This window comes from Nannospalax galili, unplaced genomic scaffold (genome assembly GCF_000622305.1).
Source record: "Nannospalax galili isolate Female #2095 unplaced genomic scaffold, S.galili_v1.0 scaffold674, whole genome shotgun sequence".
NCBI classification, from domain to species: domain Eukaryota; kingdom Metazoa; phylum Chordata; class Mammalia; order Rodentia; family Spalacidae; genus Nannospalax; species Nannospalax galili.
In genome coordinates this window covers 105,834-122,158 of record NW_008335202.1, presented here as the reverse complement: position 1 = coordinate 122,158, position 16,325 = coordinate 105,834, and the positions used below count along the sequence as shown (strand labels likewise).

Below are 16,325 nucleotides of genomic sequence, written 5' to 3'. Positions count from 1 at the left end.
TGTCGATTTCCTCATTCTAGTATGACTTTTACTTCTTCATTGTATTAGTAAAATCTGACTCCTGAGCATCTCTGCTCCTGTTCATCATTTATCCCAAACATGAGCTCATCCATCACAATATATACAATATTCTGTTAACTGGAAACTATATATTTTTAAATATTATACAATCTAAGTGCATATTATCTGAAAAATAATTCATGGGGAATTGGGTGTGGTGGCATATACAGTAATCCCTGCACTTGGGAGGCTGCATTAGAATTACTGCCATGAGGTCAAGGCTAACTGGGCTATAAACAGAGATCCTGTCTTACATCCCTACACAAAGAGAATAATTCATTGTTATAAAGTGCTCACAAATGAAAAACATATGATCGCTTTTAAATTAGCCCAAGTATGATGCACCAAAGAACCCACCTTATTTTATGTTCTATACTCTGTTTTTTAAAGTTTCAATGTTAACGTTGTCTCAATTCATGCCCCAATTTTATTACTGAATATTACTTTTCATTGGTAACTAGTGTGTAGGTTGTACCAAATCATTCTATGGAATCCCTGACCGATTTAGAATTCTGATTCTAGTACAATACACTCTCCATATTGAGCATATCAAGGGATTTTATGTCATAGCGGATTGTTGTACCCACAACTTTTGTGGTCTAATGTGATTAAACTAGAAAGGTAAAATATAATTAAATTGTATATCGTATGGTTGACATTATTGTTTAAGAAATATCATGATTTCAGAGAGCCGGAGCAATGACACAGTGGTTAAGAGCATTGGCTGCCCTTACAGAAGACCTGGGTTTCATTCATTGCACCCAAATGGCATCTAATAACCATCTGTAACTCCAGTTCCAGAGGCTTTGCCTCTTTGGCCTCTGTGGACTTTGTACAACATTTGTGCATTTACATACATGCAGGGAAAACACTCACACACTCTTTTAAAAAGAAGTCCCAGACACTGGGTAAATAGCCATATATTCTAATTAATTCTGTAATGAGTGGCTTATTAAGATTGAAAGGTCCATCATGTTACAGTTTTCTGCACTACTTCTTGAGAAATCATATATATTCCTATGTGTACACATCCATGCACCCTCAATTCTCATACTTCCTGTGTGTTTGCATGTGTGTATGTGTGTATGTGAGCACAAACATACAGACATAGCTTATCACCTTTAGATCTAAACTGCTGTAGATTTTTTCAAAATGATATGAATTATCCTATTTGATGATTATTTTCAACTTCCTCCTCTGAGTTTTCAACATGGAGAACATCACAGAAGTCACTGAGTTTGTACTGAAAGGCTTCACAGACAACCCTGACCTAAAGATCTTATTCTTCTTCCTGTTTCTAGTGATTTATCTTTTCACTCTCCTGGGAAACTTGGGACTGATTGTATTGGTCATTGGGGATTCCAGGCTGCACAACCCCATGTACTATTTTCTTAGTGCGCTGTCTTCAGCAAATGCCTGTTATTCCTCTGTTATCACTCCCCAGATGTTAGTAGATTTTATGTCAACAGAAAAAACCATTTCATTCCTTGGATGCACAGCACAGATGTTTCTTGCTATTACTTCTGGAACCACCGAATGCTTTCTGTTGGCAGCAACGACTTGTGACTGTTATGTAGCCATCCACAGCCAACTTCTGTATGCAGTGAGCATGTCACCCAGGGTCTACACGCCACTCATCACTTCCTATGCTGGAAGAGTTCTCCATGCGATTATCCACACAGTGGCCACATTCAGCCTGTCTTTCCATGGATCCAATGAAATCAGTCATATATTCTGTGACATTCCTCCTCTCGGCAATTTCTTGTTCGGACACCCACATAAACAGCTTCTCCTCCACTTCTGTGCTGGATTTGTTGAAATAGTCACCATCCTGATAGTCCTAATCTCCTACGGTTTCATTCTATGTGCTATTCTGAGTATTCGCTCTGCTGAAGGCAAATGGAAAGTCTTCTCCACCTGTGGCTCTCACCTAACTGGTGTGTTCATTTCTCATGCTATGGTTCTTTTCATGTATGTGAGGCCAAGTTCAATATATGCCTTGGAACATGCCATGATAGTGTCAATATTTTACAGCATTGTGATTCCAAAGCTGAATCCTCTCATCAACAGTTTGAGGAACAAAGATGTGAAACAGGCCATGAAAAGTGTTTGGAAAAGCACTGATTTATGAATAAATAAAATCTTTCACACACATTATATGGAACTTTTTTTAATATTTTATTTATTATTTTTATTTTATGTGTATGTGTGTATTGCCTGCGTGTAGGTAATTGCACCCATGTCATGCAATGCCCATGGAAGGCAGAAGAGGCTCTCAGATACCCTGGAACTGGAGTTACGGACAGTTGTTAGCTGCCATGTGGGTGCTGGGATTCGAACCCGGGTGTTCTGCAAGAACAGTCAGTGTTCTCAACCACTGAGCCATTTCTCCAGTCCCACATTCTATGGAACTCTTTCAAAGTGATATTCTATATGTAAATATGAAGAGTTATGGTGAAACTATTCCATTTCATTTATTCATACATTTCAGATCTTTGTGTAGATTAATTTAAAGTCATAGTTAACCTCTGTTGCCTTGTTTTAAATGCAGGTCTGTATTATATATTTTTTATTAATTTATGCTTATTTTGTGTGTACATGTGCTTTGCCTGAACATATGTAACTGAACCACTCATGTGCAATTCATACAGAGGTCAGAAGAGGGCATCAGATCCCCTGGAAGTGGAGTTACAGATGGTTGTTAGCAGCCATGTGGATGCTGGGAAGCAAAGATAGGATCTCTGCAAGAGCGGCCTGTCTTTCTAGCCCCCTACATCCTTTTTAATGTTTATAATGATATGTATTTATACATGTACTTTACATAAGAACTGAGACTACTTGAGATATACAAAAACATACAGATTTACATAGACATGTTTAGATGATATCTACCATATTTTCTAATATTCAATTTGTATCTAAATATTTTGCATTCTCTGATATTTACAATTTTAAACAATTTTATAGTTCTCTCTTAATGGTTAAATAAAAATCACATAATAAAAATGAAAATAAAGTTTGAGCAGTTTGTCTCTTGGGATCTCAAACACATTTCTTTGCAGTTATTGGTACCTGATTATATTCAAAGGACTTTGCTCTTGCCTTGTGTTTATGAAGCAGTCTGCACTATGTTTACTTAGCTTGTATAAGAAGTATTTTTTCCGTTATTATATCATCTATTCGACAACAACATAACCCATTTTATAAATACTCGTATCCTGAGCATTTAAAGGTTATATTTAAGTTTAAGGATTGTGGGTATGATAGCACACGCCTTTAATCCCAGCACTCAGGAAGCAGAGGCAGGCAGATCTGTGTGAGATCAAGGCCTGCCTGATCTACATAGTGAGTTCCAGGCCACTTACACTACACTGAGACCCTGTCTCAAACACACACATGCACACACACACTCACACACACACACACACACACACACACACACACACACACACATAAATGAGAGAATATAGAACTGATAGGCCACGTCTGGCTCCTTCTGAAACCATCATTATAGGAACTCTTACTGGTCTAGTTCCTACTCACCCTTTGTCCCAAATTTCTTTAATCCCTACACTATTTGCAGTTTTGTAGCTGTCTTCCTTCCTCACTGTCCAATTCCAAGAACAAAGTGACAAGAATTCGTTCAGCTGTGCTCACTCCTATCCCCAATTCTACCATAATTCAATTTCAATGCAAATATATATTGGACTAAAATACAAGTTGGTGGTATTATTCTCTCTTTCTTCATCTTCATTTCATTTATTAATTTTAAGTTAATAGTTTTCAATTTACTTTGTCCTTCAAGAATTCCCTTTATTTATCATAGACGTCAATATCATCACAGGATAAATGCATAGGGCAAAATAAAAGGGTGTTTTCTAAAATAAGTTTGATAAACTTAATGGTAATACAAATGATTTCTTCCCTTAGAGGGATCTTTTATGTGTCAAGGAATTCCATCCTTCAAATATTAACAATAAATAATTGTCATTCATATTTGTATGTCTCTGCACAATGCAGATTTGTGCTAACTCTGTATATTTGTAAGGCAAAAAATAACAGCTGTTTAAGTTCAATTCAAAATTATTTTGTTTACAATTTCACATGCTTCATTGTTCTCTGTTAAAGTAATTCATAACAAAGCCATAGAATTTCTTATAATATGTACATAAAAGGAAAAGTACAAATTAAGAATAACTTTATGGTTATTTTTTATCTGCTATTTTATAATAACCCAAAATTATAAGTGTAGAAACTTATCATTCTTATTTATCCATAAATTGACCACAGGTTTTGTTTTGTTTTGTTTTTGTTTGTTTTCTTGTCTTTTTGAGACAGGGTCTCCTTGTAGCCCCAGCTGTCCTAGAACTCACTATGTAGACCAGGCTGCCCTTGAACTCACAAAGATCTGCCTGCCTCTGGATCCGGAGTGCTGGAATTAAAGGCGTGTACCACCATGCCCAACCTGACACACAGTTTTAAACGTTGGCTTGTAGGTGCTCCTGGTAATGGAGAGAATTGAATCAGACAAGGGTTCATGGAAAGATGGAAGTGCCTAAAAAGGGCTCTAAACCTACAAAATATTTGTGAAGTATTTCATGATAAAAACATTGATTATTTAAAATATGTGAATAGATGAGACTCTCATTTCATAGATCATAAAATGAATATTTCAAACTAAGAAAATAATTTTATTACTAATCTTTAATGTACATATTAATGTTAGAATATCTTCTTTGTTATATACAATTTAAATTTGGAAATTTGTTATCTCCAAACCCAAATGACTATGAGAACACAAAATGTGAAGCTTCTACATAACCCCACAAAGCATAAACTAATTACAATCTAATTTTTTTCTTGCATAATAGGCAGAATTTATTAGCAAAAACATCTACAAATTATAGGAACAAAATATAAGCAGGTAGTTTTATGAAAAAGACACCAAACAAAAACATGAGTTATATCTCAGCTCATTTTTTCCTCCATGTACATTGTAGCGAATTTTTGAGCATTTAATGCAATATACATCTAAATCATAACCAGACCCCCTGCCCTATCTGCACCCTCCTATATCTACCCCCACACACATCAGATTTCATGCATTCTGTCAAGGCCGATTGAATGAAGTTTAAGTACCCAGTGTGCCTCTGCCTCAGTGTGAGCTCATCTACTGGAGTCCAGTCAGCCTATCTAGAGTCATTCCCCCAAAGAAGATCAACCCTCCCTCACCCAGCAGTGATCAGCTGCCAGTAGTTTCTCAGCTAAGGTTGGGGCTAGTGCCCATTTCTCCAGTTCTATGCTGGGTTTTTGTCCAATTGAGTTTGCATTTGTTCTGTGCATGTTGTCACCATTGCTGTGTTTATGTGAGCAAGTTTCCAGGATCATGGAAGATTCTTTCTTTGTATGACCATGCCCCAAGCATGGGTCTTGGAATCTTTCTGCCTCCTCTTTTGCAATAGTTCAGGAGCTATGGGTGGGTAAGTTTTAATAGAGTGCTTCTATCCATGGACACTCACTCACTTCTCTTACACTCTACACTTTGGCGAATTACAGCCTTCTGTGTGCATTGCCTTCTGTTGCATAAGGAAGCTTCATTAATGAGAGTTGAGAGATGCGTTAGTATTCCATCCCCTGTTCCACTGTGCTCCGCGTTCCTCAGGTGTAGATATTCCATTGTTGATGTATCAGGTGGGGTTGGACATCTCACAAAAATTTATTCTCTGTGTTTGATCAGTTGTGGAGCTCTGTAATAGTCTCAATCTGTTCTAAAAAGAAGTTTCTTTCATGGGTGATAAATGATATACTTCTCTCTCTATATATATAAGGGTTCATATTTAGCATATAGTAAGAAATTACATTTGTCTAGGGGAATGACAGGACAGCTTTCTCTAGGGTCTATGACCACTCCAACCATGTATATTTGGCTATGTTTATAATGACACATCTGAGTTCAATTAGACAGCTGTTGATTACCCCAAGATAAAAGTGCCAATACTGCACTGGTGTAGTTTGTTGGGCCTGTCAGTGCTGTGGTTATTATGTGCTAAAGCTCTGGTTAGAACACTGAGTGATGTTTCTCCCTTAGCAGCGTGCATACTGTCCTCTAGAACTATTAGCTAGTCTTCAGGGAGGAGGCTTCGACAGTTCCAGCTCCTTTGTTCCATGCCCTGGGTCTGAAGTATGTCCTATATTCACCACTAGGTCTTACCTTCAAGTTCTAGGAGGTAATCAAGGGTTGTGGCAATAGCCTGTGCTATTTGGGGAGTCTCATGGACTACCCTGACCAACAACTCGAAGAGAGGTTTCTCCTGTCTGGCACTGTGTTTCTTATTATATAGCCTTCAGGTATACACATGCACTCATGTTCAGATATTGTATGTGTATTTTTTCAGAAGGTTTTTGAGCTAACGTATTTCCATCTGGTTTTTCATATCACCTAAGCTTTATTTATCTCTCCTTTCTGTCTCTCTGTCTCACCTCCCTCCCCCCTCAGTTTACTCAGGTAAAGTTCACTTGCCTCAATACTGATTATTTTAAATCAAAAGTAAACTGTTAATTGGCTGTTAGCACATCCACAATGTTGGAATACCCCCACCTGTATGCAGTTGTAAGATGTTTCTGTTACAACATACACATTATGTGAGCCCTCCCATTTCTCATTTCCTTTAGCCCCTTCTCATTTGATGTCCATCTTTACACCTCGTTACACTATGAATACTTCATAGAGGATTCATAAGGGTGGACTTTTTCCCTTGTTACTTTGAATTAATATGATGTTTTCAAGATTAAAAGTCGATGTGTTATGTGTTGAGACCTAATTGTTTTTATTAAATTCATTTGTGCTTAGATCGGAGGTTTACAGTGTCCAGTCCAGTACTGTTAAATACAGATGCAGTATGTTTTCAACACTATCTTGAACCCTTTCATTTTGTGAAAAGAAGATGTGAAGTCATTATTTGCATCTCCTTACTGCTCCCAAACCTTATCCATTTCTTTTTAATTTCTGATTCTATAAGTTTGGGTGTTTTCCATAATTCAACAAAGTGGGAACATGTAATATTCACCCTGCTGTGAAAAGTTTATCTCATTAATATCATGTTCTCTAGGTCCACTCTTAGTATCTCACACTAATCTGTGTAATTTCAAGGCTAATCTTTAAAATATTTTATTTATCATTTTTATTTTCTGTGTATGAGTATATTGCCTGCATATATATAAACATAACTGTGTCCTGCAATGCCTGCAGGGGTCTTAAGAGGGCATTGAATCCCCTGGAACTGGAGTTACAGACCATTTTTAGCCACCATGTGTGTGCCAGGAATCAAACTGGGGTCCTTTTCAAGAGCAGCCAGTGCTCTTAACCGCTGTGCTATCTCTCCAGTCCCATCAAGGCAAACTTTAAGCTCATTCTGCCTTTCTACCACATTGTAATTTCCCATCTATCCATAAATGTGTTTAGGTCAAATGGTACATCACGACATTTTGAATTATTCTGTAGTGCATATCTTAATCTTCCTGAGGTCTTTTTTACCAGTACTTTGGATAAAACCCAGAAGTTGGAGAGCTGACTCAAGTCATCAGTTAATATACAAAATCACAATGCAATAAAAATGTTTTCTGTCAATTAGTTGACAATCTCCATGCATTTCATTAAACATCATGCAAGGGTTTTGAGGCTAATAATAAATTGCTTGGCAACTCCTCAGGGAAACCTGCAAAGGTAAAAAAAAAAAATCCATAAATTGTCCTTTAACACCCCATGCCAAGAAACAAATGGGAGAATCTGAAGAGAGTTTTCAGACACTTAGTACAGGTAAGAGAGAAGGACCACAAAGTGCCAGACATCACAGATATCACAGAAAGGGTTAGAATTTACTCAGGCTTTGCCGGCATGAGGGCTATCTGTGATCCTGTTTCCATGATTTCTGAGCAGGAATAGGGCCATTCTCCTTTCTAATTTTTTCACATTAGTTTGTGAATGCTTTCAAATAAGTTTATAAAATAAACACAAAGGAAATATGCATTGTGTTTATGTGATAAAAAATTAGCCAGGCATGGTGGCGCACGCCTTTAATCCCAGCATTTGGGAGGCAGAGGCAGGCAGATCTCTGTGAGTTCAAGGCCAGCCTGGCCTACATAGTGAGTTCCAGGACAGCTGGGGCTACAGAGAGACCCTGTCTCAAAAAGACCAAAAAAAAAATTATTTTAAGTGTGGCGTAGTGGTACATGCCTAGGATCCCAGGACAGAAAATGTTGATTCAAGAGGACACAGTTCATGGTCATCTTGAGCGACAGATTCTGTTTCCTTTCTTTTTATTCTCTAAAGATTGAGCGATTGTTTTTGGTATTTGGCAGTGTGATCTTGTGTATATTACAGCTAATGAAAACAGGAAGTAGGAAGAGAAATAAATGAAGCGTATCAGAATTTAAAGCAGGGTGGATTGTGTCTTGTTTTAATATGCATTTAAATACTCAGATCTGTAGTGATTCAAGACTGTTTTAAGGACTTTAAAAGCAACTTAAAATCTAAGAATTATATATATATGGATATATAACATATATATATATATCCTAATTTCTTGAACAAAAAAATGCAGTTTCTGCTTCATATTGAGGAGAGAATGTTATGTGAGGATTAGGAAGTTTTAAGGACCCAGTTTCTTCATGATAGAAAAGCGATTTTTATTTCACAATGTGTTCTAAGAAATTTTTGTCAGAATATTGACCAAATTACAGTCTTCAGTCAAGATAGTAAACTATACAAAAGCAATTTGTTTCGTGCTATTGAAATTCAAATCTGGAGAGATAAATATTTTTAATCAGTCTTTATCTTAAGAAATTTCTTAATTACCATGTTTGTCTTTTTAACTTTTCCTGTAATTAACCAACTATAATATAAACAAGAAAAATAGTATTTGAAGTATTTTATTGGATTTCTTGAAGAAAACTAATGTTATCATCTCAGTAGCTCTTTATTTTCCTAATGTAGGCAAGGCGCTTGCATTTGGCAGATAATCATGTAGCTACAGCAATGTAAATAAGGTTTTATAAAATTTTAAAAAACATAGTCACCTTTGTATTTAATTTAATGTTGCAAAATTATGTGCTTTGTTCCTGTTTTGCTTAGTCATAAAGTTCTTTCACTGCAGTTTTACTGTAGACAGTCATTTCTCTTTCTCTTTTTAATTGGGGACACATTGGTGTACATGATTTTTACAGTAATAATGACCTCCACTTAAATGCTACCACCCTTATAACCCACCCTTTCAGGCTGTGTTGTTAGACACACACATCCTTACATTTTACCTTTTACATTTGCTTTTCTGCATTATGTGCTGCACCATATTTGGAAGAAGTCATTTTGGATTTACTTCACTAGAGTTTACATCACATGAATCCATGTAAATATTATTACAAGGGTATTTCTGACTGTGTTAGAACAAAAATTGTAGAATTTTACAAAAATTTTTATAAAAATGTCAAACTTTAAAAATTTCTCTTTCAAATATAATACCCATTTAATCATATTTTCTTTCTTTTTCTTTCTTTTGGTCTTTTTGAGACAGGGTCTCCCTGTAGCCCCAGCTGTCCTGGAACTCACTATGTAGACCAGGCTGGCCTTGAACTCACAGAGATCCACCTGCATCTAATCATATTTTCATTGTGACTCATGAATAACAATTGTCTCTATCTCTTAAGCAGTTATTCCCTCATGCTTCCTCGTGTGCTTATAACATACATCTGTCATACAACATGAAGGTCTTTATTTCAAGGACATGGCACGGCTAAGAGAAAAGTTAATATTACTAACTTCCATGAAATATAACTAAAGCTGCTATGAGGACAAGGAACGGAGACTCACTCCTTAATTCTGGAAATTTGGAAGATGTGGGAAAAGAATTCAGTGTTCAAGATGAGCCTGGAAAACACAGGGAGATGCTATCTCAAGAATGATGCAAAACTGTTAGGAAAAAGATAAGAGAAATAATTTAGAATAGCAGCTTCTATTCAATGTTAGCCATTGAGTCCGGGGGAATAGATGCAGTTTGGGGTGAGTTGTACGGATTTGGCTTTCCTTGTTCCTAACTTATTCATCTTGTTGGCCCAAACAAAGAAGCAAAGCCGCTGTGCAGAAGAATGAGCACAAGCATATGTGACGGAGCTTGATTCAAGTAAGTTACGGCCAGCACTTCAAAATAAGAATTGTACATGCTATTTAAAATTTTTAAATAGATAGTATGAACACATCAATTAATCAGCCTTGGACATTCTCAATCATGGAAAAATATTTCAATTGGTGTATGTAAATAGTTTTAGTTAAATAATTTTTAGGAAGTAATCTCTGCATACAATATTAATGTAATTGATGTAATAGAGACTATATCAATGTGCATATACATTTGCCCTCTTTCTTTATGTAATTTTTAATGTGGTTTCATAAAGTTTTTATTGACACATTTACTTAGTATCCAACAGACTTAGCTCTTCCACCTGTAAGTATGTGGCTGTTCAGGACTATATTTTGAAGCAGGACATTATATGCATTTTTAGAATATGGCATTATAACATCCTAGTAGATTATTGGCAAATGAATTATATAGTTTATTAAGTGAATTTCAATTTATTCATTAGTTTTAATTATGTAAATGGTCACTAGACAATGTAAAGACTACTTACCCATTTACTTAGTATGAAAGGTTTTATGAATCTTAAGGATTTTCTATACTTCATATAAATATAGTTATAATCTGGATCTATTTATTAATCTCTCTATCCATCTATGATATATATATGTCATCTACCCCTGTATCCATTTTCTATTGACTGATCAATTACATGAGTCTACCTACATACTTACTGATCTGTTTTATGTCAGGATTTCTCATCCGCAAGCAAGGCTGTTACTGATATGATTAGGATTTGGGGTTGTGTATTAGACATATGTACCTGATTAGCTATTAACTATTAGATGCTAGTCATAGATCACCCTCCAATTGAGGCAAGCAAAATTTCTCTAGATACTGAAAAAATGATCCTAGTATTTATCTTTATATACTCCATATTTGAAATCTAAGCCCTTACATAAGCCTTACTTAAGCACATACTAGCTTCACTTAATCCCCCATTTGATAAAACTTAAAATGCACTTACTTCACTATTGTGTCTATACAGAACATATTTTGTGATAAGCACAGATGGAGAAATACAGTTTGACAGTGGTGACTGAATTCATCCTGATGGGCATCGCTGACCGCCCTGAGCTGCAGGCCCCATTATTTAGGCTGTTACCCTTCATCTATCTGATCTCAACGGTGGCCAACTTAGGCATGATCGTCCTCTCCACGGTGGACTGCCGGCTGCAAACCCCCATGTACTTCTTTCTCAGACACCTGGCTCTCACAGATCTTGGTTATTCTACATCTGTGGGACCCAAAATATTAGTAAATTTTGTTGTGGATCAAAATACAATATCCTTTAAACTTTGTGTAGCACAGCTAGCTGTCTTTCTTGTGTTCATTGCTTGTGAACTGTTTCTTCTCTCTGCGATGTCTTATGATCGCAATGTGGCCATTTGTAACCCTCTGCTCTATACTTTCATCAGGTCTCAAAGATTATGTCAGGTGATGGTGGCAATTCCTTATCTCTATAGTACATTTGTGGCTCTTTTAGTCACCATAAAGATTTTCACCTTATCCTTTTGTGGGTATAATGTCATTAACCACTTCTATTGTGACAGCATCCCCTTATTACCACTGATCTGCTCAGACACTCAGGAAATAGAAGTGATCATTCTGATCTTGGCTGCTTTTAATTTGATGTCCTCTCTCCTGGTCGACCTTGTGTTCTACCTGCTCATCCTCATAGATGTTCTCAGGATGAACTCTGCTGAGGGCAGGCGCAAGGCTTTCTCCACCTGTGGGTCCCACCTCTCAGTGGTCACAGTCTTCTATGGGACTTTATTATTTATGTACATGCAGCCTAAATCAAGTCACTCCTTTTATACCATGGTTATCCCCATGTTGAATCCCTTGATGTATAGTTTGAGAAATAAAGATGTAAAATGTGCCCTACAAAGGACATGGAAAAAGATATGTGTTTTTCTGCCTTACAAGCTGCATTGATGTGTTATATAAATCAAGATTGGATTAGAATCTGCTGTCCTTTGTTTTAGACCATTTATCTAGTAGAAAAAGATTCAATATACAATATATACTAGGTATTTTTTAGTCAAATGCCAAAAATGCTATAGATTCATCTGTGAACAATGCTGTATATAATTCTGGCTTCACTGAAGGCAAGAAATTAATTATAAAAATGAAATTCTTTTGTATGGTGCAACATATTTATCAAAATGCAAACATGCAGCAGAGAGTGTATGATACATAAAAGAAGATTTAAAATGTTCCCGTGGCACCCTTATCGATACAGTGGACTGCTGTCATTGTGTGTGTGCTGTGTAAGTTTTGTTCTTTGCCTACAAGTACCGTTCTTGTTCTATGATTGACACACTTCTGTGGATCATATTTAATCACTTGTGATCATATTATGAGGTTGGCAAGTGAAGGGTGATCATGTGTATGTGTATGTGCCTGTATGACTTTATATGCAACATTTGTGCCCAGTGCCCTCAGCTGCATGAAGAAGGTGTGTTGGGTCCCAAGGAACTGGAGTTACAGGCAGGGGTGAGCTACCTGATGCGGATGCTGGAAACTGAACCCAGGTTTTCAGCAAGCACAGCAAGCTCTCTCAGTCACTGAGGCCTCCATCCAACCTGTTTGGTTTTTTCTTGCATAAAATAACTGCTCTGACAAAGGAGATCTGCTCTCTCTTCTGCTTTTCCTCACAATTTTCCATATGACAATGTACAAATTTTGGTTTAGAATTACGAGGATCAACTTGATGACAGAAATTAGAGAAAGCAAACGTACTGCTAGGAGTTGGACTGCACTTTATTTGTAGCTACAGTGTCCTGTGATAATGTATCCAGGTTTAAGGGCTGCCTGCTGGGCTTCTTTCATTCACCACGTATTCTAATAGCCACTGCGTTTTTTCCATTTTCTTACAATTTAAAATTAATGGGGCTTTATGTAGGACATGGAAAGACATGAAATATTTTGTTATATTACCATGAAATAAAACAATTTCTAGATAATCAAACGTGACTATAATAGTCTATTGGAATATAAAAACTAAATGTATACGGGTATGCAGAGATAAATATTGTAAATTGTATTTTATATTTTTTAATTTAATTTATTTTTATTTGTGTATGTGTCCGTGTGTTTGCACAAATGTGTGCAAGTGCCCGCAGAGGCCAGGAAGCATGATGGATTCCTAGGAACTAAAGTTCCCGGCAGTTGTGAGCCACCTGATATGGGTGCTGGGAACTGGACGCCAGTCCTGTGCAGCGCCAGGAAGCTTGCTTAACCACTAAGCCATCTCTCTAGCTCCAATATTGTATATTCTTCTTATGACAAAAAATACACAGTGAATTTCATCAGATTTCATATTCATTCAGAAATGGTCTGCTTTTCTGCAAAATATAAGTTGAACAGAGATAAGTAAATCATTGATACTATTTATTGTTGTGTACAATTTATCGATGCTTAAATAATATCACCCTAAATCATTTTATAGTCTACTGAATGTTTCAACAGACAATTCTTAAATCTTTTACAGAGAAAGGTGAAAGTTTAAAATATCTGACTGAGGGCTGGAGCGATGGCTCAGTGGTTAAGAACACTGGCTGTTCTTGCAGAAGACCCAGGTTCGAATCCCAGCACCTATAGGGCTGCTAGCAACTGTCTGCAACTCCAGTTCCAGGGGATCTGACAGCCTCCTCTTTCCTCCATGAGCATTGCACAGCCTACTCTTACCTACATGCAGGCAATACACACATATACATAAAATAAAAAATAAAAATAAATTTCTAAAAATCTGACTATCAAATGAGTATGCAAACTCATAAAATAAATGAGGTCATATTTTAATAGTACCTTAAATAAAGAAGCAAAATCAAAACAAAATGTGCTGAGGTTTCAAATAGAATGAGATATTCATTCATTCTAAAGTCAGCTTGTCACTTAGCCTAAAGCCCAGCTCCCCTACCTCAGCCACATAGCACAGGGCTCATATTGACTCAGTCCCCTCCGGGGACTCCAGACTTTGCCAGTGCCCCGCTGCCACTTACCAATCGGGTCTCAGCTCTTGGATTCATTTTTTTCCTGATTAATGTCTGTTCCAGGACCACAAGGACAACACGCCGCCACATTTTAATAAGATATGATCTCAGGTCTCCAGCTCATTCCAGAGGAGCAATTCTCTCCAGAGTCAGCCCTGGGCTGATGCCAACTCCTCTTAAGACCTCCTGGGGGTCTCAAACTCTTACTCAAATCTAGTAGACTTATGCCCAAATGGAGACATGGCCCCCAATATCCAGAGCTTTCCAGTCTTTAATCGGCCACTCAACCATTAAATAGAATCTACATATTTGTGGCCTCAGCGGTAACAGCAGCTATTGGCACAGGAATGGGGGAGGGTTAGCCATATAGTAACATGATACCATGACTTATCTCAAACTTACAAGAAAGCCTTCATGAAGTCTCCCAAGCCCTGATAGGAATCCAGCAACAAGTACGCTACTTAGGAGCAGTCACAGTCCAATATAGGAGGCATAAGATTTCCTGAAAGCTAAAAAGGTGGGTTTTTCCTGTCTTAAAAGAGGAATACTGTTTTTGTGCAAATTAGTCTGGTCTTGGCAGAGACATAGGAAGAACCTAGCTGAATTTTTTCAAAAAGTAGACAACTGGAATCAGAATCACAGGACAAATGTTTTCAGGACTCATCCTGGACCTCTGGCTCATATCAGTTCTTACTCTTTTACAACCATCTTAATTCTTGCACCCATAGGCCCCTCTTTTGTAATCTGCTGGTAACAATTTATCCAGACCACTATTCATGAGTGCAAAGACTCATGAGAACAATATGCTCCTGATTAATGAGACAGATCCCAGCCTCTGAGGAACACTGGCTCCTGACCAACCATAATATGGCATTGGGTGGGAGAGTTCTAACCCAGTGGTGCTTGAATTCAGCAGAAAGTCCCAGATTGATTTTAATGACCTAATCTCATTGGCACCCATGTCTCATTGTCTATAAAATCATTCTCCTATTTATCTTTTTTCAATAAAGATAATTTCACATTTATAAAATCTAATTTTTCAAGTGATTTTCCCTTCCTATGATTTCTCTATTGATATTTAAAATTTGTATACAATTTTATAAATTCACACATATTAAGATTTAATTAATATAGTCATCATATTCTTCATTTACCCATCATTTTACTACTGGCAGTGACACTAAATCTCTATGAAAATGAATGCACATATACACCTGTAAAAAATGTCCTTTCATATAAGTATTGTTATGGTTAAAAAACAATAACTGTAGCTCTCTAGAGGTGGAGGAAGGAATTCTGTGGTTGCTGGATTATCTGGGGCTGCACAAGATGTTGGATGAGCTTGTCCTCCTTGTGGCAAGCTGGACTGGCAAGCAGTGGACAGATGCCTTCTCCTCCAGGGAATCACTCATGGTCCTCCACCCAATCAGTTGGCCTTATCTACATGAGGTGGAGGGAGTAAGGATATGGAGAGGGGAAGCCAGAGAAAGTGAGTGACCTTCATCATCTTGGGCTACCACCAAGGATCAGGAGTTCCTGGCCAGGATGTAGGAAGGCAGCCCATGCTTGTCAACACCTTTGTAAATTACCCCCTTCTCCACCCTATGCTCTGTTAGTAAGCCTAGTAAATTCCTTTTTTCCCCTAAACTGTAGGGGGGGAATATTATCTATGTTTGTGGTAAGGATGGTGGGAGGAGGGAGCTGGAAGCCATGCCTCTCAGAAGTAAAATTTGCCTACGCAAGACAACCCTTTTTCTAAACAAATCAAGTTCTGATGTAGCTCAATGGCAAAGCTATTAAGAAGTATGGACAAAACACTGGGCAATTGTTTCTAGCATCCCCCAAAATAATCATCCTTAGTAACTCCATGGAAAGAAACATTAAACCATTAAGTCTTTTCTTTTTTCCAAACAACATTGCAAGACCATAAATTGTTTGTAAAAGGATATAGAGTTTTAGACTAATGTCAAAAGTATTCTTTTTATGTGTTAAATAGTATATTAGTTATCATATGATGTATATGAATGTATTTCAAAGTTTAAGTCAAAAAATTTCCTAAAGATTAGTTAATTTTTTAATT

General features: G+C 37.0%; 2 protein-coding genes across 2 annotated transcripts; both read left to right on the top strand.

Annotated features, from left to right (window-relative positions):
• Nucleotides 1-1,270: 1,270 nt before the first annotated feature.
• Nucleotides 1,271-2,191, top strand: LOC103731426 (olfactory receptor 1086-like). Its single transcript, XM_017797317.1, has one exon. The coding sequence runs from the start codon at nt 1,271-1,273 to the stop codon at nt 2,189-2,191; it is 921 nt and encodes a 306-aa protein (XP_017652806.1).
• A 9,067-nt stretch (nt 2,192-11,258) lies between these two features.
• On the top strand, nt 11,259-12,185 carry LOC103731444 (olfactory receptor 8K3-like). Its single transcript, XM_008829796.1, has one exon. The coding sequence runs from the start codon at nt 11,259-11,261 to the stop codon at nt 12,183-12,185; it is 927 nt and encodes a 308-aa protein (XP_008828018.1).
• The last annotated feature ends 4,140 nt before the right edge of the window (nt 12,186-16,325 follow it).

Bases quoted from the DNA above. Each gene is read 5' to 3' on its own strand.
- LOC103731426 (XM_017797317.1), top strand. From the start codon at position 1,271: ATGGAGAACATCACAGAAGTCACTGAGTTTGTACTGAAAGGCTTCACA.
- LOC103731444 (XM_008829796.1), top strand. From the start codon at position 11,259: ATGGAGAAATACAGTTTGACAGTGGTGACTGAATTCATCCTGATGGGC.